The sequence below is a fragment of the Nomia melanderi genome, chromosome 8 (assembly GCF_051020985.1).
Source record: "Nomia melanderi isolate GNS246 chromosome 8, iyNomMela1, whole genome shotgun sequence".
NCBI classification, from domain to species: Eukaryota; Metazoa; Arthropoda; class Insecta; order Hymenoptera; family Halictidae; genus Nomia; species Nomia melanderi.
Window position 1 is genome coordinate 15,556,854 of NC_135006.1, and position 23,151 is coordinate 15,580,004.

Below are 23,151 nucleotides of genomic sequence, written 5' to 3' on the forward strand. Positions count from 1 at the left end.
AGCCGAGGCGAGATAGGAAGGAAAATCGAATTCAGACTCGGTTGAACCCTCTCGAGAAGACTCGCCTGGTTCTCGTTAATGCACCGTTCGTTGTCTTTCACGGGTCCCTCGCAGCCTCTCCAAGGTAAAAAGATGGAGGATCCCGAAGATTCGATCGCTCGATGAAAGAAGAGAACGAACACCGTTCTCTCGACTCGGAGCGAGAACCCGCCGATTCCCCGAAGTGTAAACGTCCGCCCGAGATAATACGAGAGTCCTCTAAGCCGAGGCGTCTCGAAAGACCTGTTTCGCGATCCTCGAGGAAAGGCGCAAAGGTAAAAACTCGTCGGTCGGGGTTTAAGAGCCGCGCACCCGCGGCTGATGGCTGATGCTCGCGAACCTCTTAATCTCTTCCTCGCTTAATTATTCCCTCGCGTAGCAATAATGAGAAGCCTGACAGCGTACCTGACCCCGTTCCAAAGGAGATCGTCATTTAGAACGTCAGCCGGAGTTAAGGGTGAACGAGTGACGAGGGGTGCGCGGGTGGATCGTTTAACGGTGATTTAGCTGCCGCTTGAGGTGCGAGCCTAACACCTCCTGTCGCGACGGTCTATTTCGCGATCCCGAGGAATACGGGCGAAAGTACGTCGCCGGAGAACAGGCCGGCCGGTCCTTCGCGACGTCTATTAGTTGAATTCGTTTAATGAATTTGCACGCCGGATAAAGAGCAAAGGCTGCCCGCGCTATCTCCGCTCCGTGAATTTCCAACCCGATGCCCTCCCGACTGTTTTCACGTCGGATCGGGCTTCGGAGGGGCGCAACGAAAGAGGAGGAACAGCGCGCGACGAAAAATTCTAATTAAGCGATAAGACCGATAAAAAAGGAACGCTCGCGCTCCCGACCGATACCATCCTCGTGAATTACGACGCGGCAGAATGCTCGGGGGAGTTCGGAAAGTGCGAGAATTAAATTTCCTCGCCGCGGAAAATAATCCTTGCGTAGGAAATTGGTTGGTCGATCATCTCCCGCGCCTCCCTTTCGCGATTCGCGTCTCCGTCTTCGTTTCTCGGTCGACGATGCTTCGCCCGTCGATAGAGAGAAACCGCGCGGGTAGAGTGAGAGAGAGGGAGGGAGGTGAGGTGTCCGGTCAGCCGTCGCCGGTTGAAATAAAATAAAACGGATATTAAAACTGGCGGGAGCAAATTTCCTCATCTTGCCAAGCATAATACCCTCGCCCACGGATGTCTCCGCTTTCTTCGCGCTCCGAACCCGCCCGATTTTTCCCCGTGCCCGCTTTTATCGGCTCGCTAAGCCATCCATCGAACGAACGCCTTCTGAATATTCAGCGGGGACGCGAAGCGGGTGGGGAAGGACCGCGAACGGCGGCCCCGGATGGCCAGGAGAAGAGAGGAAAACAGACGGAGAGTGGGAGACAGTGGGAGGGAGAGAGAGAGAAAGAGAGAGATCGAGAGCCGTGCAAATCGAATTCGAGGCTCGAGCCTGACGAGTGACAGGCCGCCGAATGTACGCTGCAGATGCTATTAAAGTCTGCCGGGACGTCAACGTGATGCTCCTGAAATGCGAATTCCCTTCCAGCCAGCCAACCGGTCGACCCTTGACCCATATTCGCGCAGACGCGTAGATTGAATCGTTCCCCGGAGCGAATCCGACGGGAGGTCCTCCGGATAAAAATCGACGGACGTTCGACGAGCGCTCGACGCGCGGCGATGTCTGAATTTCCGCTAATTCTCCCGTCGCGTCGAATAAATTCGCGTGTCCCGAAAGTTACGGGACGATCGGAGAAAAATCCGACGCGATCGGGGAAACTGGGAACGATCGTTATTTCCGTCCACCCCTACGGGCGGCCCTGTCGCGGAACCTGCCCTTGAAATTGCAGCTATTCCAGCGAAATCCTCCTATTTGCGACCGGGATCTCTCCCGTGGAACGGGACGCGCGGATCGACGAGACGTCGGCGACGAGAGCAGCGGTTCTGGTGGGCGGCAGGGAAAGCCAAAAAGGAAACGGTCCACTCATCCGACCGTAATCTCCGTTCCCGGCAACGCGAGAGCCGCGTTATCCTTCGAAATCGGAGGATGATGCTCCTTCGGGACGTAAACGGTAATCGGACACCGCACGACACACAAGCCAGACGCAACGACATCCGATACCGCGTCCACATAATATTGGCGATGCTTTTAGCCGCGACAAACAGTGACCTCTTGCTCCGCGCTCTTCGATTATCCTCCGACCGCGGGGAACGCTCGCGTCTCTCGCCGGTGAGAATAAGCCGGACGATCCGATCCGAGTCGTCTAGCGATCGTTATCTATATCGTTGCCGGCTGAACGAAATTACGAGGACGATAGCGGGGGACGCGATCAAACGAACGTTTACACACACGAGACAGGATGAATAAGTTCTCTTTCGAACACCGTTCCGTCTGAGACGTTTAGCTTCCGCTGCACTATTGATGTAACGTTACTTTTTCATACCGTCAGCGTCGAGTCGTTTGTATCGATCAAGGTAAAAACACTTTCTTCCGCGGACGATTTGTCAGAAGGAAAATGCAAGACGACCCTCGATCCAGCCTGACGAAGTAACGGCTGCCCGATGAAGTTCAAAGTCACTCCGAACGTCGTTAACGTCCCCCGTCAAAGGCTGCGCGGCTCGGTGTACGCGTCCATCTTCCGGTAACGCGGCCCGTTGTCTCCGAGTGGCGGCCACTCGAGCGACATTGTACCAACTCCGCGAGATCACGCCCCGACGTGACTGCACACATCTTCAACGCGAATCCAGCCACCTTTGAGGTCGTTACGTTGCTCGCTTTCATCGTGTTTCGAAGTTCACTAGAGGCGAGGACTCAGTCGGACGACGGCTGGTTAATCAAGCTCCGTTTCACTTACGAACCACGAGCTCTCTCGCCGCCCGTCCCCCCCCCCCCCCCCCGTCGTCCTACTCCAGTCCCGAAACTCCGCCGCGATTCGTCCGCCGACTTGTCCGCAGAGTGTCGCGTCTTCGACGGTCCTCGAGCCCAGGCGGCCACGGATCCGGCCGGTATCGGATTAGTCACAGGCGACTAGGTTTCTTGCTCGCGCCAGTCAGAGATTAGGTGTTCCCCCGCTGATTGAATCGCCGATAAAACAGATTAGCCCGGGGGACAAGGAACCGGTCGCGGATATCCGAGCCGGGAACGAGAACCGGGGTCGGCGCACTAATTTCGGTCGGTCGAATAAACTCGCCTCTCTCACCCGCCGCCGCAGCTCCGTCCTCCGATTATTCGCTCTTATCTCCGCCGGGAGATTAATATCCCGATCACGACGGTGGCCATCGTCGCCGTGCGAAATTGAAATCGCTGAGCGGCGGTCGCCTATCGACCGCCTTCCCGGCGGCGCGGCCGCGGAACCGATGAAAGAACGATCCGCGTTTTTCAGCCTGCCGCGGAACGCGCGTGGGGGGGGCGTGTTTGTTCGAGCGGCCGCCAGCTCATTAGGTAAATCCGAAAAAAAGGAGGGCAAGCTGCGGGCCCACGGAGAAAAGCGAGTCCACGAGGAAATTTATTCGCAAAGTTTCGCAATTTAAATATCCGCGGTGTTTCAATCAAGCGGTGCCGTTGCGGCACGTGGGCACACCTACGCGCGTGCACACGTACAAACACGCGCGGGGTCGAGATTACTTTCCTCCCTTCAGACTTTCATCGGTGCCCCCGACCCTCCAAGTATCGGCGGCCAGAGGTTTCCCTGTCGCCGCGTTAAGCCGTTAAATATTAAGCAGCGTCGCGTACCGCCCCTTCGTTGGAACTTGCGCGAATTGTTTCGGAAATTCGCGACCCTTCGCAGGCAAATATTTCGCGACCTTTAATTAGAATACATTCCTCGAACCCTCCCTCCGCGTGTTCCGCGGGGTAACTTCCGATTTCCCGGCGACGCTCAATTCCTTAACGTTCGCCGAGGCTCGCGAAAGAAAACGTCGGCAGCTTGATTCTGTCAGTGTCGGGTCGTTGCACGAGTATATCCTGTATCTACGCGGGGTCGAGCCTGCACGGGCAGTGCGGGCGAAACGAGAGCGAAGCGGAGGAAGGCCCGGATCAGTTTGTCACCGATAACCGAGCTCGCGCGAGAGGCGGGAGGCCACTTGACCGGATAGGAATAATGCTTCCACCGTGCTAACACTTCCTGATAAGCGTGTACCCATCTACGGCCGCCCCGATAACGGCGAAACAATATCCCTGCTTGTATGACCTGGACATGGGGGATGAATTTGGTTTTGCTCGACGGCGGATGGGCGGGGCACACGTAACCGCTCTCTCTCTCTCTCTCTCTTTCTACGTGATAAATGACCGGGATCCGTGTTCCCCGTGGACACCGGAAACCTTGATCGTACGGGACGCTGTAGGATATCGTGGGATTGATAACGTAAAGAATCGCGAACGCTCCGGCGCTGGATCTTTCCGGTGCGATTCTTCCTCTAAGGAAATTACGTCTTTCCTGTCGAGCCCGATTCGAACAAATACGCGACTCGTTGGGAGGGCCGGGACGCGTAGCCGCGGATACAAGGATGGAGATGCGACGATATTACCGACCAGGCTGATAGAATAGCGCGATCCCAACGGGTAACGGGTAACGGAAGCGTGGGAGAACGGCGGTGGGCAAGGAAAGGGCGGCAAGGGGTGGAAAGTCGTTTATCGAGTCGACAGGCTGGGTGTACCCACGCGCATTGATATGCAAAATTTGTAGTTTCGAGAAGCTTACCAGAAACTCCGGCGGCAAGTAAACTTCAAAATCCGATGCGCTTGTCGGGGCGCGCGGGCGGTATATAACCGGGACGGAGGGGCGGCTTTAACCGGTTCGTGCTTCCGGTGTCGGGTTCCGCGTACGCGAAGTTGCCCGTGCCGCCGGTGAAATACCGTTGATGCGATTCCTGAACGCGACGCGGCCATTTCGAAGCGTTTTAAACCGATGTGGGTCACCGTCGAGAACGCTCCTCGATCTCTTCTTCCCTTTTACGCTCTCGAGGGAGAGGGAGTTTCAGCGCGGGAGAGGGGCGCGCCGGGGTTGAACGATGCACTCGACGTCCCAGAAATCGACGCTAGACCTAGAACCTATAAATCTCGGCGTTGGTCTTCAACACACTTTTCTCGGGATCTCTTTGAACTTGTGCCGCGACGATTCGCGGGCTAGTCTGCAGGTGACTGAGGCGCCGCGGCTCACGGGGTGACGGTCACGCGTCAAGGGGACGCACGCGGCGAACATTCGCTCCGTGAATGCGAACCGAGCAAAAGACCTAGGGGTAGCTGTACGCGCCGCTACCGGATAGAAAGGGTGGTTAATTAGCTCGAGTTAAAAGCTCCGCTTAAATGACCTATTCAGCGCTTAGCAACAGCGAATCTGCCCCGTCTCGTTTCGCCTTGCCTCGCTGCCGACAAGTTGCTTTCCGAAGGAACAGCTCGCGAGAGGATCAGTCATCCCCGTTGCACAATGTACGGCGAAATCGTACTAATAACGTAGCAACGTTGTTAATATGTTCCCCGTATCGATACAGCCGACACGTATCCACGAGAAAACGTCTCTTTTCTTCGGAATCTGACGAGTCATCCGAAAGGTTGCGGTGAATCGCACAGTTGGCTGCAATCGTTTTCACCTCCGGTGAAGGTAAATTGGGAAGAACTGCCAGACGAAATTTATTGAAACTTAACCGACGAAACGATAGCAAAAGGGGTGAGCGTCGAAGGTCCACGAAAAACTATTACGATATCGATTAGAGAGTATGGGACGAAAGGAGTACGAAAGCCACGCCGGCGGGCGGGTGTCTAGATGGTCGGCGGGTGGGTTTGATTAGAAGCAGTCGGAAGTTTCCATCTGTTTCCGCGGAGGCTGTTACGCAGTGGGCAATGGCTGGTCGAAATCCATCACGAGCAATCCCGTGCGGGTTTTCGACGCTTCCGAAAGCTCGGTCGGGCGAGATCCGTCGGGAACTTGGCCCGTCTTGTATAGCCCGACGTCCTGATATTCAATCCCGACTACTAATTGCTACGCCATCGTGAATTTCCATCAGCGGATCGCATACCATAACGGACGCCGTGGATTGCGTGGGTCCTTGAATGCGACCAGTAGAATCTGGAGCTAATCCAACTCCGGTGAATCCCACGAGTTCGCGAGTCCCGAGACGATCGAATCGTTTCCGGGGGATGATCCGTCCGCGCCGGTAGGGTGAGAGACAGGGTCGGCGAACAATGACGGGACCACAACTTTCTGTTCGTTAATCCTCGGGATTTATTGACTTATCGGCTCGGAAACGGACCTCTGTTTCTCGTACTCGGTGGTTTCCCGACGGAGGCCATGAAAAACAACGAACCTCGGCTCGCCGAGTCGGTGCCACGGGCAAGGGGTCGGAGAAGCCCTTCGTCGAACGCGTGTGCCGGCGTGCTCGAAGGGTCGCCGGTCCACAAAGCGCTTTATGGTCCGTTATACGACCGCAAGCTCGCGATACCGTGTTCAGCACGGGTGCGCGATCACGAACACGACTCGCCTGTTCCAGGTGCATTCAGCCCGCCAGTGTTTCTCATGCGACAGACGCGCTTTTACGAGGTCCGGTCCCGTGACGGGCCGCTACGCGCGTACTGTTCGTTTGCGCGTCCCTTTGAACTGCTGCCGGTTACGCGCGGCGACCGCGCGCGATGCCGTTGACGATTGTTTTGCGTCGCCGGAAAACGGGGATAAATCTCGAGGATTTATACGAGACGATGCACCCGGAGAATTGAACGCAACGGGCGAACGAAAACAAAGGAGACAAGCGATATTCTTTCCCATTGTCGCGATAAATCAAACGCAAAAGTGAAATCCGGCGGCTTGACGCGGGACGAAGGAAGGAAGAGGCTCGGACTGAGAACCGGCTTGCGCCACGCGCGCATCCGGTACGCTGCACTCTCCGGATGGCGAACCCGACGAGCACACGAGCCCGTGTTTCAGCCGGAGGAGAGGAGAGTCCGTGGACCGTGTTCGGCGCGCGTCGCGCGTTAAGAGTACCGCTAAGTGTGGCCGTGCCGTGGCTGTCAGTCGACGGCATTAGGCAAATTGAAATCTTGCCGGTAGAAGATGCGGATGGCTAGTTTAGGTTCGCCTCTCTGCCCCGGGGTCGGCTCGGCGTCAATCTGCCGCGGTGGTCCCAGCCCCGTCGGACCGTGGACCGTGAAATCCTGGAACGCCGAGCCGTGAACGGCTCCGCGGGGGGCAACCGGGTCGCCGGCCAGTTCCGTGGAACCCAAAGGTCGTACTTCCGGGTCCCTCGTTTCAACCTCCGTCTCCAGTTTCGCGATCCAACCGGCTGTTCGCTCGAGCTTCGCGTCGTCTTTTAGAGATCCCCGACCGTCTCTCGAATTAATGTCGTTTCTCCGTCATCTTAGCGTTCGATTACATTCGAACGTTCACTGTTTCAAACGGAAGCCTTACGAAACTCGACGGGAGCAACGCCACCGGATAAGTTCCGATTTGTCGCGGAGCATCGTGGTGGAGGTCGTCGCCGATCGCAGCAATTAGTTCGATCGGCGATGCGTATCCATGGCCCGTTCTCGTGCCCCGCACCCGACCGATGCCACGACTCGCTTGTTCCCTTGAGCTATTCACCTCGACGACCTACTATTGGTAGTGCGCCGCAAGTTGTTAACCTTAGTCGGCGGTTTAATTACACAGGCAAATATTATCGAACTGACGGAGTTAATTAGATAATTAAAACTTGAAGGGTAAACTACTTCACTGCGCGGCGGTGGCGCCGCACCGACGGAAACGTCGAGTTGGTTCGTTCGTGCGGTTCGTCGTCGATGGGAGAGGAATGGTGCGACAGAGAGCCACGATTCTCCGTTCGTGTTACGGATACACCTCGAAAGATGGAAGGCGAGATTGACGGCGCACCGCGAATCGTGGCTCTGCCATTCGTTCCTCTACCTTCCGCCGGGAACTTTCCGTGCGCACGCGGATGAAACCAGGATATCTACCTGTTCCCATTGTAATAGCGGTACTCTTAACGAGAAATTCCTGCAGCCTTGTCTTTTTACTGGCTCGGAAAATTTGCTCCCCCCCAGCGTCCCCCATCACGATGCTTCCGTTGAATTATCGCGTCGCCGAAGGGTTCTTTATCATTCGCCCGAGACGTTTTATCATCGGCGAGACGTCGCGCGGTCGCTCGGCACGCTGCCTTTCCGGTGGTAGGACATCAGGCACCGATGCAGATCGACGAATTCGTGTTGCTTCGTTGTACGCTCGCGATCCGAGTTTCGTTACGGGGAATTCTCGGAGCAGACTCGCGTCAGCGAGAAAAGTGCGAATAAATATGAGCGGTAGAACCGGCGGCGCCGAAACGACAGGCAAAGGCGGGTCTCGATTCATTAAAGTTTACATTGAGAAAAGCTCCCACCCCGGGCGCAGCTACCAGCGGAGCCTGTCTGAACAAACAATTGCAGCGAGCTCCGAACTAATCTGGTGTGCCGACGCCGGCCAGTGGAACGGGCGGGAAAGAGGGAGACGCGGAGAGTGAGAGAGAGAGAGAGAGAGAGAGAGAGAGAGAGAGAGAGCAAAGGGAGTCGAGAACGGGGATAGTTGGAAGTCGAAACGCGACGCAATGTCGAATATCAACACAGCTTCCCGAAGTTGAACCGTCGCTGGTCCCTGGGAACGAGACCGGGGCGAAATCGCGGCGCGCGACCACGCGTTCCAATTTCTTTCTGTTTGTTCGGCACAGTTTCAGAGGTTCGCGTCGACCCGATTCTCCCAGCGAGAAGCTCGCATCCGGCGATGCTCGCCGCTTCATTGCGATCGGTTGTTTAACAGGATCTCCGGTGATTTTCTGTTGCAGGCACAAAAGGAAAGTACAGAACCTGTTACCGTGCAAGAGCGCAGCCGGCGCCGCGGCGGCTGCGGCGGCGGCGGCCGCCGGCGGCCGTGGTCGGGTGCTGGCCGACGGACAATCGCACACGGGCACCGGGAGCGCGGGCGGCGCGGTGCTTTACGAGGACCTGCCGGAAGCGGTGACGCACTCGCAGCTGCACAATCATCTGCCGAGCCATCACCCTGGCCAGGCGCCGACGATCGAGGTACGAAATCCCGATCAGCGACACAGCCTACGGGACAGACAGCCGCAGCAGCAGCCGCAGCGTGTGCGAGCCCCCGCGCCTCATCATCTCGACTATCTCGACTACCGGGACCCGAGGGCGATACTGCGCGTCCAGGACAAGCCCTCCAGGGCGGTCTTGGGCGGTTATCGAACGCCGCGTGCCCTGCTCGCCAAGTCCCAGGGTGTCCCGCTCTCGATAACCACCCACACGCCGTCCCGATGCAACGCCGTGACCAGCCCGCTGCTGCTGCGGAACGGCGGTAACGTTCTACGGAACAGTCACTTGCTGTTGGCCAGTCAGAACGCGTTGATCACGAGTCAACAACCCTTGCCGCCAACCCCTGCCCTGACCCCGACTCCGTCGCCATCGGCCGTTCCTTGTATACCGAGCTGTCCGGACGTGGACGTCGCCCTGGCCAGCGAGACCAAATATCTGGGGGACAGCTGCGTTTCCGGCCAGCCGATAGACTCTCGACTCCCGATCACCCCGACCCATCGACCCCGAGTCCAGGCGGCCTCGAACAGGTCTCAGAATTGTTCCGTGAACGCCCCTTTCCCCGGTCAGCAGCCCGTGCAGAGGGTCTTGTCGCGGGACGAGTTGCCTTCGAACGGCGGCAGGCGACCCTCGGTCGATTCCGAGGGCTACTCGTACATCGACTTTAAGGACACGGATCTCGAGTCCACGAGGTACGACCCGAGCAACCGTCAACCGGAGATCACGGCCGCGAGAGTCGCGTCGCTCAGGCAGTTCCGCTCGTGCTTCGTCAGGTTGGGCTCGGTCGACTCGGACGGTTACTCGTACATCGTGGACCCCGGCTACAGGAAAGCGCCGGGCACGGCTAGGAGGATCGTGGCCGAGGGCACCGAGGAGGAGGTGTGTCCGCTCTGCACGATGCAGCAGATACACAGCCTCCTCAGCAAGCCGGAGGACGTGTATCTGAACGCGCGGAATACGTGACACACGCCACTCGCCGCCGATATATTCTTATAGAGACTGGCCCCTGTCTCGGATCACCGCCGGTCCTGGCCGGCGCCGGGAGTGTCCGGCAGCCAGGACCCGGTACAGAGACGGTTCTATCGCATATCCCGTGATATCGTCGCGGCCACGATCGTTCCGCGGCCGTTCGAGCCGACGGCCCTCGGCGTGTGGCCCCCTTCGCGTTTCGCTGTAAACGTTTCGTCGTCGTAGGCTACGTTCCGTCGTATATGGTCGTAGGGTAGAGAGTCTAGTGTCTTTCCCGGTTAGTCGGCGAGCAAAACGGAGCCGCCGGTCCCTCGGCTCTGTGTTCATTCTTCCTACGCGGTGTCGTCCTCGGGGTTCGATTTCACCGAGCATACACGCACGCACACACATGCAAGTACGCGGGATATGGTAATCTTTACGTTGCATTCCACGACCGTAAACCAGATACGGTCTCCGACGATCGCGTACGCTCTCGTTGGTCCGAAGTCAGATTTTACTTACCGTTCTTTTCCAGTGTTCTTTATTTTTTTTTCATACTTATCACCCTTGCTCGTTCCTGTTCAGTTTTTCTTTATTCTTTTTTGTTCGCGATCGGCGACGCAGCCGAAGACACTAGCGCGGACTAGTCAGTATTTATTTTGTTACGCGGCCGTGCTTGCACAATCTCGCGCGTTCACGAGCGATTCGGACGGACGGTGGATAGAGTGGCCGGATCGCGAAATCGGGGGTGGACGGGAGGACGAGGGCGAGCGGGGCCTTATTACTTTCGGTTGTGCGAGCACGGCGAGAGTTAGATGCACTCCATGGTTGTAAATAGAATAGACTCGCAACAGATTGTAAATAATATACGTAGAGTGAGACCAGGATGCAAGACAGCGAGAGAGAAAGGGAGAGAAAGAGAGAGAGAGAAAGAGAGAAAAATTAACAGAGCAAAAGAGAGAGAGAAAATGGCAAAGCGAGAGAAAGAAAGAGAGAGAGAGAGAGAGAAGGTGAGAATGAGAGAAAGAGAGAGAGAGAGAGGGAGAATCGTATATCTATATTAATATAAAAGAAAAAAAGTATTAAACAAAGTCAGAGAGTAGCTGTGCACCCGAGTGAAAACGGTAACGTTGCCGGACTTCAGTTCCCGAAGGATTTTGTGTAGACGCCCGAGAGATTATCGTCACGAGAATTATTACGATTTAACGCGCAGATTAATTATTATTATTATTTATTGTCGTTACTGTGTCTCTTGCCGTTGCCGGTACGGCGCACCTGTGTCTTGTAAATATTATTCCGGTCGGGTCGAAGGAAGCGCGCGACGAGAGAGGAGAGACTAGAGGCGAGAGCGACGAGCACGCGACAGAAAGAGAGGCAAACGTTAGTCTTGTGTACATTGGAAGCGCAGAGAGGGAGGTGGAGAGAAGTTTGAGAAAATAAAATTACTTTAATGAAAAATTTGACGAGGAGTGGTTATTGACCCGGTCCACAATCCCATCCTTCGCATCCTTCGCAGACGGAATCGTTGAACAACCGATCGGAAGAGCGCGACGGGTAGCGGAGGGAAACCGCGGATTAAACGATAAAAAGAAGCAAGCCTGATCGGGTGGCCGGCGGGGAGAAAACAACGAACGCGGCGAGCGAAAAATCGATAATAGAATCTCGAAGCGTGGCGCACGGTCGACGGACAGAGGGTTACGGGTCTGGATAGAGTCGAACGGAAGGGACATCGGACGCGCGCGGGCCAATCGCATCCCGAAAAACAATGCACACGTGGACGCGGAATAACCACTTCTGTGTTCAAACTTTTTCTCAACCAATATAGAGAATGCACGTCCGGTTCTTCGGTTCTCGGATCTACGAGAGAATGAGAAAGGGAGAGACAGAGAGAGAGAGAGAGATAGAGAGAGAGAGAGAAAGAGAAAGCGAGAGGAAGGACTGAAACAGAGAGTGTATGAGAGAAAAGTCGCAAAAGGTTAGCATCGCACCGCGTTACCATCGCTCGCCATGCAATTTCACGTGCCAGAGGTCTCTGATTTCGCTAATCGGACCAAAACGTTCGTCTCTCCTTGGAACGTCATTTAATTGCTCCGACACGTTTCCGCACCTGCGGCCGATGCGGAATTTCACCGCCGCGGACAGAGCAGAGGTTGTCGCAGTCGTTCGCATTCTTCCAAGTTCGTTCACGTTCTTCGAGGACCCAGCTACCGGCGACAGGAGTTTGTCGATGATCGTTAAGCGAGCCGGCACCGTTCATCCTTCGATCGGATCCGTCGCGGCCGGGCGTCGATTCGAGCGCGCTTTCACCGGCGTGGAAGGACAGCCGAACAAATTGGCAATTTATGCCACCGGAAGTCTGGCAATTTAATATCCACCTGTTGTTGCCGCGATTACGCGGTTGGCTCGGTGTCGCGACACGTCGTTGAGCAACCAGGCCACGGTAGCCGTAAACTCAGCCGATCACGATGCAACGAAAACGAAAGTCTCGGGCAACGTTTCGCGCCGACCGCCAGCAACACCTCCCGATTACCCGCGATCGTTCGTTAGCGCGTTCGTTCGTTCGTTCGTTCGTTGGACGGTAAACGATTTCCTTTCGTTCCACGGCGCGAGATAAGCCAATAAACATCCAATCTTGAGGCGGACAGCCATCGATTCCGTTCCCACCTGTTGTTGGCTCAATTACGGCTCTCTAATCCATATCCTGGCACGTCGTTAGGCCACGGAACCGCGGTAGCTTCGCTGCAACGCCGATATAACCGGATGGCCAGCGGGGGAAGGAGAGAACGGACTTAGGAACCTAATGCAATTGCCGCCGTAACTAACAATTAGCAGGTTACGGTAACATGCTGTGGCCACGGCATCGGCGACTAGCGTGCACGATGCGAGCAACGATGGCCAGAGGGTGCTCGATCTTCGTTCCGAGGAACAAGCTTCCACGATTGATCCGCACCATATCCGAGCCTTGTTCATCACCCTAGGTCCTCGGTATTAGCTTCTCCGCAATTTTCCATCGCCATTTTCGTAATCGTTGTGCTTCGTGAGAATCATTCGCGTAACGACTTCGACCGACGACGGAGTCATCGCTAAATTACAAAGCGGACGCGTCTGGTTAGTTTTAGCGAGGAATTTCTACAGAACGCACTTCGTTTCCTCTCGTGGAAAGTTTGTTGCGCTCGTTATACTTTTGTCAAGTTTTATTTATATATTTCCTTCGTTGCGTTTCGCCAATTAGATTTCATTCGTTCGTCGAGTAACATCTTATCGGTGGAATCGCGATGGAATCGATGCTCCATCCGTCGAGAAATTAGCAGGCTCGACGCGCAACGGTGGCCGAGGGGATTCTTCGAGTGTCCGGTAATTGGAAGAGACATAGTAAATTAGTCGATTAGAGCGACGCGTTATCGCGATACAATGTGACGGTCCGGCTAGGTGGATCAGACACGCGGCGAGCGAGGGGCAGGTTAGGCGCGTTAGGGACAACCCATTAACCTCCATGCTCCACGCTATTACACCACGGACATATTGCTTCCTGCTGTTGGATACGATGGCTCAAGGCGCTATCTCAATCTCGTTCTCGTGCGCTCCCTCCTCCGTCCGGTCTCGTTTCTTTCTCGTCCGACCGCGACTCTCTCGCAATCTCTTCCAGACCAGCTTCCAGGTTTCACCCTTTATCCATCGATTTATATCGCGATCGCGGGCAATCTCTCGTTTCCCGGCCGCTGTATTTCCGCGAGTCGAGATACGATGAACGGGCTCCAAGATTTTTCTCGTCGTGCGGATCGCGTCGGAGGTAGGCTCGCGATCGTTACACTCCGGCGAAGTGTTTACCGTTCGTTTTAATAACCGTGTAACGTTTCCCACTGTTGAAGTTAATAAGAGGCTATCGTTCCGTAGCCGGGAAATTGAAAAGGTTCGTTCGCCGGATCGATTCTGCTGCAGCCTGTTGACGGATCCGTTGCAGATCAGCCTCCGCGCGGATCCCACGGCGCGAATCCCGATCGTGGTACGCAAGACCTTCGCAGCTCTCGAGTTACTCCAGGAAACAACACTCGCGTGGACTCCCGGCAAAGTTTCAGCCGGCTGGAAACTCACGGCGCGAAGCTATTATTCACGATAGGAACGCTCGTTCGCGACGCGACTCTTATTAGAAAGAACCCTCGAGCTACGTCGCCGGGGCTGCGCTCGCTAAGGGCGACAATTACCTTCGTCCGGGCCGCGCGTCGCTCTAAACGAGACGCCGGTAATCGAGTGATCCTCTTTCGGCAGTGATAATATCACCCCCTTCCTCCGGCCTGTGCGTCTGTGTTCAGAGTAAAGAGCCTCGGGCGTTTGCTCTGACGTCTATCATCGGGCTGCATCTCGATTTTGGTAGTTAAGCGGAATCGCTATCTCCGGGGATAAGGATCCTTTACACCTGGTCCGTCGGTGGATCATCAGCGCCATCAAGATTTACATGAATTATTAACGCGTTTCTCGCGGAGGGCGAACCGGACGCCGCGACGCGCGAGAGCTTGGCCGAGAATCGATCGGTTTGCTCGCGTATTTTCGAATCCAATTCCCCATCGGGGAGCCGAATGATTCGGTTAGATTCTTCTCGGATGGCTTGAAACAGTGAAAGGGAAGCGAGCGAAAACGCGAGTGGCGGGACGCGTGATTAGACGAGATGCGAGTAGACAGGCGTAAAGGCCGAAGGTGAACCCTCGATTCTCGGTTCGAGGCAAAAGTAATCGAGTGATCTTCCTTTGTGGCTGATAGAGACGCCCGCGGGAGTCTCCGATACGAGGGAAAACTCTCGTCCGTTTCGTTTGCCTTGGCTCCCTTTTGATTCCCCCGATCGCCGGTGTAACTCAATTCCGACGATTCGAGGTCACGGGAGCAACGGTTCGTTCCGCGGACCTGTCGGCTTCCACGTCTACTTTCTCCGTCAGTAATTAAGCGACGTAACGAGGGTTCGAAACTTGGAGCAAACGATGCCCGAACTTACCAGAAAGAAACTCGAATTTGCTGGATTATAACGTGCCCTCACGGAAACTGGCACGGACGTCCCCGGTGATGTATATCATGAGAGATTAGACGTAGCTACGTAATAATACACAGAGTCAGGTGAATCGAGATGGTATCGGCGAGGCGTTACGCCGCGAGTTCAATTATTTAAATGTTCAAAATTTTCGAACAGCCGCGCTCGATATGTTCCGCGTATATCGTCGAGGACCTGCCAAGCACCATCTCGCGGAAGCAGATTACGATCAAGTTTCTCCGCCGGTCGATTCCCAACTTTTTCTCCGAAATTACAACTTCACTGGAACAGGTGATGGAAGTAATTACGTAGCGCGAAGTTTAAACCTGTTCATCGCTGCACATCCTGCGCGGAGAGCGAACGAACGTCGCGTCGAGAGCGTAGCAGAAAATCAACCCCATCAAATTTTATTAGGAAGTACTTGGAAAGTACTCGAACCTCTCTTCTCGCTATTGTTCCCTTCCGTTATCGTTGTTGCAAAGCTTCGCTCGTCAGACACTTCCACTCTTTTCTCATGAAAATATCGGGACGGGGAAACTCGGAATCATTACGGGCAAGGAGATATCTCGGCAGTCGGCGAACCATGGTCGTGGGGTCTCGCCATTTCCGGTCGTTCGTCACAGAGAGGAAGGGAGGGAGCAAGAGAAAGAAAGAGAGAGAAGGAGAGAGAGAGGGAGAGAGAGAGACACAAAGTGGGCCGCGAACAAGAAGATCTCGCGGTCCGTCCACCATTTGTTCCCGTTAACGCGATATGACGAGACCCATTAGACGAATTCGTGCGCGAATATAGCAGAGAAACCGGAAACCGGCTGTCGCGAGACGAGACACGCGAAACTAGGTTAACCGGAACGGCACGTTAAATCGTGCTGTATCGTATCGATCATCGTATTCTGGCGATCCCGTCGCCGTCGGTGCCCGTTTCTGCTGGCGTCCGTTGAATTTTTTAGCTCCCTGGCTGCAGCATGTTCGAAGAATTAATTACGAGCACGGGATTTTCTTCCTCTTCAGAATTCATCCACGTCCGCCGTGATTTCCGACGGAAATGTGAACCCCTCGCCGATGCCGAACCCGCGTTACGAGTGACAAATAAAATTATCCTCGGATAAATCACTCGTCGGAATCGTTCCTTTATTATTTCCCGGGGATCTCCGTCGGTTTAAGGATTAACTTTCGACTCCTCCGCTTCCACGTGCTTCACGGCGAGTCAGCGTTTCCCTGATCGAGCCTGGAAAGAGACTCGTGCGATCTCGAGGGTCTTCAAGGGCGGAGAAACGAGTTAATCGTCTGCCCGGAAACGCAGCGGAAACGCGTTGAGAATAGCAACGCGTCCCGCATCATCCGCCAATTCGTATTAATCACTGGCAACAATCGCGAGTAGAAACCCCGAATATCCGGGCGAACGTTGAGTTTTCCGCGTTGAACGTCGCGCGATAGAACGCGAAACCGGGAAGTGAGGTTCCAACGACAAAAGGCGACAAAGAGATACGGATAAAGAATCGGGGGAATCTCCAACAAATAATACGGATTATCCGGCGAATATTATGCAACGAAAAATCCGACTGTTAAGCGAGGACGACCGTACCTCATTCAGCGCCGCGTTGCTTTACAAATGCGAATACGCGGGGAGTTCCAAGGTGGAACGACTGGTTTAAACGAGCGTTTACGCGGAGGCTCCTCGTCCTTAAGCCGGCCGTTCGCAGCGTTAAGGGGCTTTCCTTTTCTCCTTATTACGTCTCGCTTCGCGGCGCGCGCGTTCCGAGCGGCTCCTTTCGCGGCTGCCACGTGGTCCTTGGCATGGATATCGGCCCACCGGCCACCCCCGCGCGATAGCCATAAAACCGATCGCCGGGGAAAAAGCGGGAGGACTAACGATTTCTCATTGTCACGGCAGATGCTGGACGTCAAGGATACCGGTAGAGGCGTGTTCGTGTGCAGCAGTCCTGGTCCCGATCCTTACACGTCTCAGGATCTGTACAACCCTGTCTACGAGGAGCTCAGCAACGGTAAGTAACTTCCATTCGTAACGCACGATCCGACGATCGTTCGCGCTATTAGAGATCTATCCCACGGTTTCCACGAAGACCTTCTCGAAACGTTTCGAACCCGCGTTCAAATCGCACGGTCTCCTTCTAGATGAGACTCACCTCTGAGGACTAAGCGGATGGTCGCGCGATCCTCGGCCTCGACCCTGCCGAGAGGGAGCATAGGTACGATCCGCGAACAGATTCCAAGGCTCGCCTGCTCTGCCTGCTCCGCCTGCCGGTCGGCCGACTTAACTCGCGATTAACGCGCGGTCCTGCCGGCACCGGCTGCACTTTGCTCTTAACCACAGCTAACACTGGCTCGCTAGTTTGTTGTTCTTCAAACCCCTTTCACTTCAAAGTGTTGTTTCTGATCGTGTTTTTCCTAACTCTCGTGCTCCGTCAACCGAGGATTTTGCATGGAAGCTGGAAAGCATCGTTGTGACCACACGTTCGATTCAAGATTCAGCCCGTCGACGAACAACCCTTTACGTCCACCGACGTTCGCCACGATTTTTCCGAAAGGACGACCGTATCGCTTACCGCGTCGCTATCACGGTCGCGATGCTTCTTTTCGAGCGCTTATCTTCCTATTAATTCGATGGACTGTCGGCGATGAAGCTGGCCACCGGTCGGCGTCTAATCTCCGTTAGAACTGAATCGGAAGCTGTTCATCTTCTTCCCCGTGTATCTCGCTCCTTCCCCCTTGGCCGGTATCTTGATAGCCTGCCACCCCTTTCCCCCTCGCTCCCCTCTAGCCGTGTACCGGTCGCCCCTACCAGCGCGGCCTTTGCTGGAAGGAGATAACCGTGACGCGACCTGTGACTTATACTTGCCCATTAGTCGGACGGCTAATTAGCATGGTGATGAGACTTTCGACGTTTGACGGGAGGACGCGGTAATCGAATGTACACACGGCCGTGCGACGACCATTGTACACGTACACGAGTACCGGGATCCACGGGGAGAGATCGCGTTCGGCTTGCTCACGAGAACGATAATTTGTCTTGGTTAACGTCAGCCGCGCGGTGGTCTTGTCCCCGGTGCGAACCCTTTCGGGGGAAAGAAGTTCGAGCCGAACTCTGCGGGAACTTTCGAACTCTTTTTGCCGGAGAACCGCGCGAGTCCCGCTCGTCATCGACGAGCTTTACATTCGGAAGATACGCGCCGCTCGAACATAAGTGATTCCGTCTCTTTCTCGGAGGGAGCGCGACGCTGCTAGAAGCGCAAATATATTTCGCAGCTTTTAAATGATTCCGCGACGGCAACGAACGTCCGCCTCGTTCCGCGGAATTTTGGCTCTCCGGGGGAAACCAGGCTAGGTCGCGTCGGCCTGCTAGCGATGAACGAGAAAGGGTGCACACAATGCCGGAGATTAAAAGTGCAACTACGACAAACAAGACGAGTTCGTTCCGTTTCTTTCGCTGCATCTCTGTCTGTAAACAGGCGTGGTCCCGCGGAACGAGGCGAGGGTGGAACGCCTCCGGAGATTCTGGGGTTGTCAAAGAGCAAACTTAACGTCGATTAGAGCCAATCGATAAACTTCCGTCCACTATTGACGCTGTTTCTCCATTAAAGGCATCTTCCTTCGAATTATCGTCGCTCGACGTTTTTATTTCTCTATTCACGATGGATCGTCGAGAGAATGAAATGATCGAATCGACCGAGGAATCGGCCGTTCTGGCCTGACGTCGAGGATACCTGTTTCAATTAAGATATCGGAGATTATCCACTCTCTGTTTAACGAACCCGTTCCTTTTTAATGATTTCGACGGGTATTGATTTCCATTCGAGGTGACACGTCGATCAGTTGCCACGATCGAAAGGTGAAGTCGCGAATCGAGTGCGAGGAAGGGCGAATGAATTCGAATCTGGAAAAGAAAAAATGTTCGTTCCGTTTCTAGATTTCCGACGACGCAATAACACGCTCGGCTTCCCGTAGTTACTCCCGACGATCCGTATCGCGCGGACCCGTTGAACGTTTTCAGTGGATCGATCGGGCGGTACGATTAATTAATCATGATACCAATAACTCAATGAAAATCGGAAGTTTTTCCCGCGAAGTTCGTGGCTTTGACGCGAGAAAAGGGTTGCCGGTTTAATTAATTAACGGAGCATCTAATTAATTACTGGCTCGGTCCGTCCGGTCGAGCGTATGTCACACGGGTGCTTATAAATTATTCATCCGTTTGCAGGGGACCATCAGGAAACGGACGAGGAGAGCGAGCTGAACGCTCGGAACCGGCTACACCATCATCATCGGCATCATCATCGGCCGGCCTCGTCGTCGAAGCCGGCGAGCGAGGACGAGTTCGCCGAGGACGAGCTCTCGGTCGGCGAGCCGTCCGAGGCTAGGATGCTCACCTCGAGCGGTCCCACCTGGGACACGTGTCCGGCCGGTGGCAGGCCACCGCGGGAGAGACGCGGCAGAAGCCCCAGAAGCCTCGACAGACGCAGGAGAGACAAGAACCACGACATGGGAGAGTTCCACGAGGGGATGCTGCTGGACGCGTTACTTCAGCTCTATCCTAGCGTCGCTGGTAAAGAACCTTCGCCCGTCTTACGCACGCTAGCATCCGTAAACTCGTTTCCTTGGGTTCAAGTCACGATACTCGATCTCTTAAAAGAATACCATTCCATTTCATTCGCGAACTATCCATCCGGTGAACAAGTTGATTCGTTCGAATAGCACCTGTCAGAACTACCCCTGGGAGCACAGGAAGAACGATTACTGACGCGTACGACCGATTTTCAGGCGTAGCTGGCACACGAACGAATAGCAATCAACGACAACAGTCCGTCCCATCGGTGGCCCACAGGTTACCTTACTTCGTGCCCCCAATGCCAGCCACGCAAGCCCTCAGGGTCGAGGAGAACCCGTACGAGAGCGTGCCGGTGCTGGGTCCTCTGCATCACTACTCCAGCCAAAGCAGAAGCAACAAGGACAGGTCCCGCAAGTCGAACGACAAGTACAAGTATTCCGCGCAGTACAGCGCGGACTATTACGGGCTCCAGAGCCAGGAGCCCGCGCCGGTCTACACGCAGGTCGGCGGCGAGTACTCGGACACCTATTCGCAGCCCACCGATCGTCTCTACAACGAGGACAAGTACACGCAACCGGTGTACTACGGTCCCAGGGACGGCGATCAAATCACTTCCGGCAGGCTGTACCAAGGCCAGCCGGACAGCAGTTTCGGCAGCGACAGCGGGTACAGTCATCACACCTCCGGGACCACCGGTACCACCGGCACCCGGAGCAGCAACTCGAGGACGAACCACAGGAAGGACAAGCATCGGAACTCTCATCATTCTCATCATTCCGCGGACTACATCGTGTCCTAATGATCGACCATCACGACCGTCATGACCTAGATGATCGCGTGAAACACGGTGTGTTCCTGGGATAGATCGAGTTCGGGCGAACGAGAGAAAAAGTGAGAGAACGAGAGGCTGAGAGAGAGAGAGAGAGAGAGAGAGAGAGAGCGAAAGGGAAATAGAAAGACACGACACGCCGCGTGGACGGTAGTTCGATCGTCCGTTCGAGAGAAGCTTGTAGTACTTTTCGAGATAAAAGTAGTGATCCTGCGTTCCCGTTCGCGTTATTTATTTTAGGCGTCGTTTGTTTTATTGTTTATTTTTTTTTTGTCCCGTGTTACCGCAGTAGACGAGAGAATTTTATTTTCGTACGCGAGGTGCTTGCGTTCCCCTGCCCTTATATTTTCCAGTTTTTTTTTTTTCTTGTCATTGTTGCGCGTGATATAGCGAGTAATTTTAGTGTACGGCGAACAGTGTTCGACGAAAAGGGAAGACCGTAACCGACGGAAACGAGGTCCGTAGGTCGAACGATTTTCTGCGGGGAAAACGGGGGTGGGTGGGTGATACGAGCAAAGAGCAATAGCAAGACTGTTAAACGTGATGGCCAGACTACGGGGTAGTCGAGGGAGGGGGTGGAACACTCACGGAAAACAGTGATCTCTTAGTGATTTAGCGAGAACTATTTAAACGGATAATTTGTAATCCAATGAGACTCAGGCTGGTACCAAAGGACGCTAAACAAGTACTTCGATTTTTTAGCCTTCTAGTTTGTAATTTATACAAGAGGTAGAGCTACACCCGCGGGTGGTGATTTTAAAAGAAAGAGAAAAGCGGAAAAAAAAAAGAGAACGAACGCTGACGAGTTTCGCGCGGGACGTGCGACTACCTTTACGGGAAATGCTGCCAATGCGTTTTTCAATAACGGGGAAGCGAAAAACTGTCGGAGAGCTGGACGCGCAAGGGTTGGGGGGAGTGACAAACAAGCCGGGAGAGGTTAACCGATCCACTGCCAAAATAATCCTAAATAAGAATCCGTAAAGACTGCCCACGACTGAACGTAATCTGCCAACCGGTTTCGTACAAAACACTTTGATACGACCGCGCGAAAATAATGTATTCGCGTGACCGTGCTCGCGCGTTTCCATTTGCCCATCGATCGGATTGTAAAATAGCACCTAAATACCTTCTCATGCACCTAGCGACTCACCCTGACTTCGTAGCGACATGAAAACACGCACGTACACACCAGCGTATACCTACACATACACTGTCACACACACATAAACACACGGAAACACTACGCGGGCGCACAGTAGTTACACCCAGTATATAATAAGCACCACGTGTCAAGTTGCAATCTTTTCCTTCGTCAATTACAAAACGGTAATTACCGTTAGCACGGATAGACCGTAACAGGCAGGAACAGGATCCAGAAACGCGAACAAACGCCGAAGAGGGGAAAAGGAGCTGCTCCTATTCCCGCAATCTCGCGCGATATTGGCGGCTGGTTTGAATAAGAAAAACCATCGCGAGGAGGAGGGTTACGCAGGGTTGAGCTTACGCGAAAGTCTTGCCGCTTTTGCAAACAGAATGCATAGTGTTCTTTCTGCGAGCCCCTTCCTGTTCGTCTTGTATTCGCAAAGCCGCTCCTCGGAGCGGATGGTTACCTTGGATGTTGCAGACAACGGTTCGGCCCGCGTATCGCGACGGATTAAGCAACGATAACCCCGTCGTCGTCCTTGTCGTTGTCGTCGCCGTCTCTTTGAATACGCGAGACGATTCCTTTGACGGAATCGCCTTTACGCGAGCAATTTTCGCGGAAGAACGGAGTCGCACGCGCACGCCTGCGCGCGTTACTGGCACCGGGAATAATAACCTCGCAGGATTTAATCTTTGTCCTTTCTACCGTTCGCGAGAAATCGTCAAGTTCCTCGCCAGTGTTATCGACACTGTCGCGATAATAGATTCTTATTATAGTTTACGGTAGTCGCACGGTTTTCCGCTCGCGAGACGTCTCGATCGCGCTGCCATACGGACGGAGACGGACAGACAGACGGACTGACTCGGGAGGAGAAAAGGATAATCAAGGAAAAGTGTTCTAGCTGCAGTTGGAACGGAATCGATTGATTGCTCGAGTTCCCTGCTCAACGATGAATCGCGGAATTTTAAAAGTTCACGTTGCGACTGCTTAATTTTCCGTCCAGCGATGAATCGATCGTAGCGCGTCGTTGTTGGGACAGTAGTCTGGAACAGTCAGTTTACTTTGGTACAACTGTAGCCCGTACAGGCACGTGCTGATACATATACATACAATATACAGAATCAACCATACCTATATATATATATATATACATATATATATATATACATATATATATACATATATATATATATATATATATATATACATATATATATATACATATATATATACATATATATATATATATATATATATATACATATTGTAACTGTAAGAATGTAGAGAACTATTCGCGAGCGACCCCGTTGTAAATACGAAACAGGAAGCGAAGGGAGAGAGAGAAAGAGAGAGAGTAACTTGAGAGAATGAGAGAAGCATTTGGATTCCTCCGGTGTGTAGCATAGCTGTACCATATCGTTATCGGAAACTTTCTCGTGTGCATGGGCGTGTGTGACGTGCGAGGGAACAGAGATTGAATTTAATATATATAAAAACAAAGTATATAATTTTTAAATTATTTATATCGGGCGGCGCAATGTAACAGTGCGCACACAGTGGCTACGCGTGAACGA

At 54.1% G+C, this 23,151-nt stretch overlaps 1 protein-coding gene across 6 annotated transcripts in view; it reads left to right on the plus strand.

The window, feature by feature from the left end:
* Window positions 1-20,910, plus strand: part of pxb (putative Hedgehog signaling attenuator pxb) — a 245,006-nt gene extending 224,096 nt beyond the window's left edge. For all 6 annotated transcript variants that reach the window (XM_076369798.1, XM_076369797.1, XM_031969425.2 and 3 more), the window contains 4 exons: window positions 8,823-9,060; window positions 16,932-17,043; window positions 19,257-19,601; window positions 19,817-20,910. In XM_076369798.1, coding sequence (XP_076225913.1) covers window positions 8,823-9,060; window positions 16,932-17,043; window positions 19,257-19,601; window positions 19,817-20,403 — 1,282 coding nt within the window. In that variant the 3' untranslated portion in view covers window positions 20,404-20,910. The remainder of the gene's footprint in view (window positions 1-8,822; window positions 9,061-16,931; window positions 17,044-19,256; window positions 19,602-19,816) is intronic.
* Window positions 20,911-23,151: the final 2,241 nt, after the last annotated feature.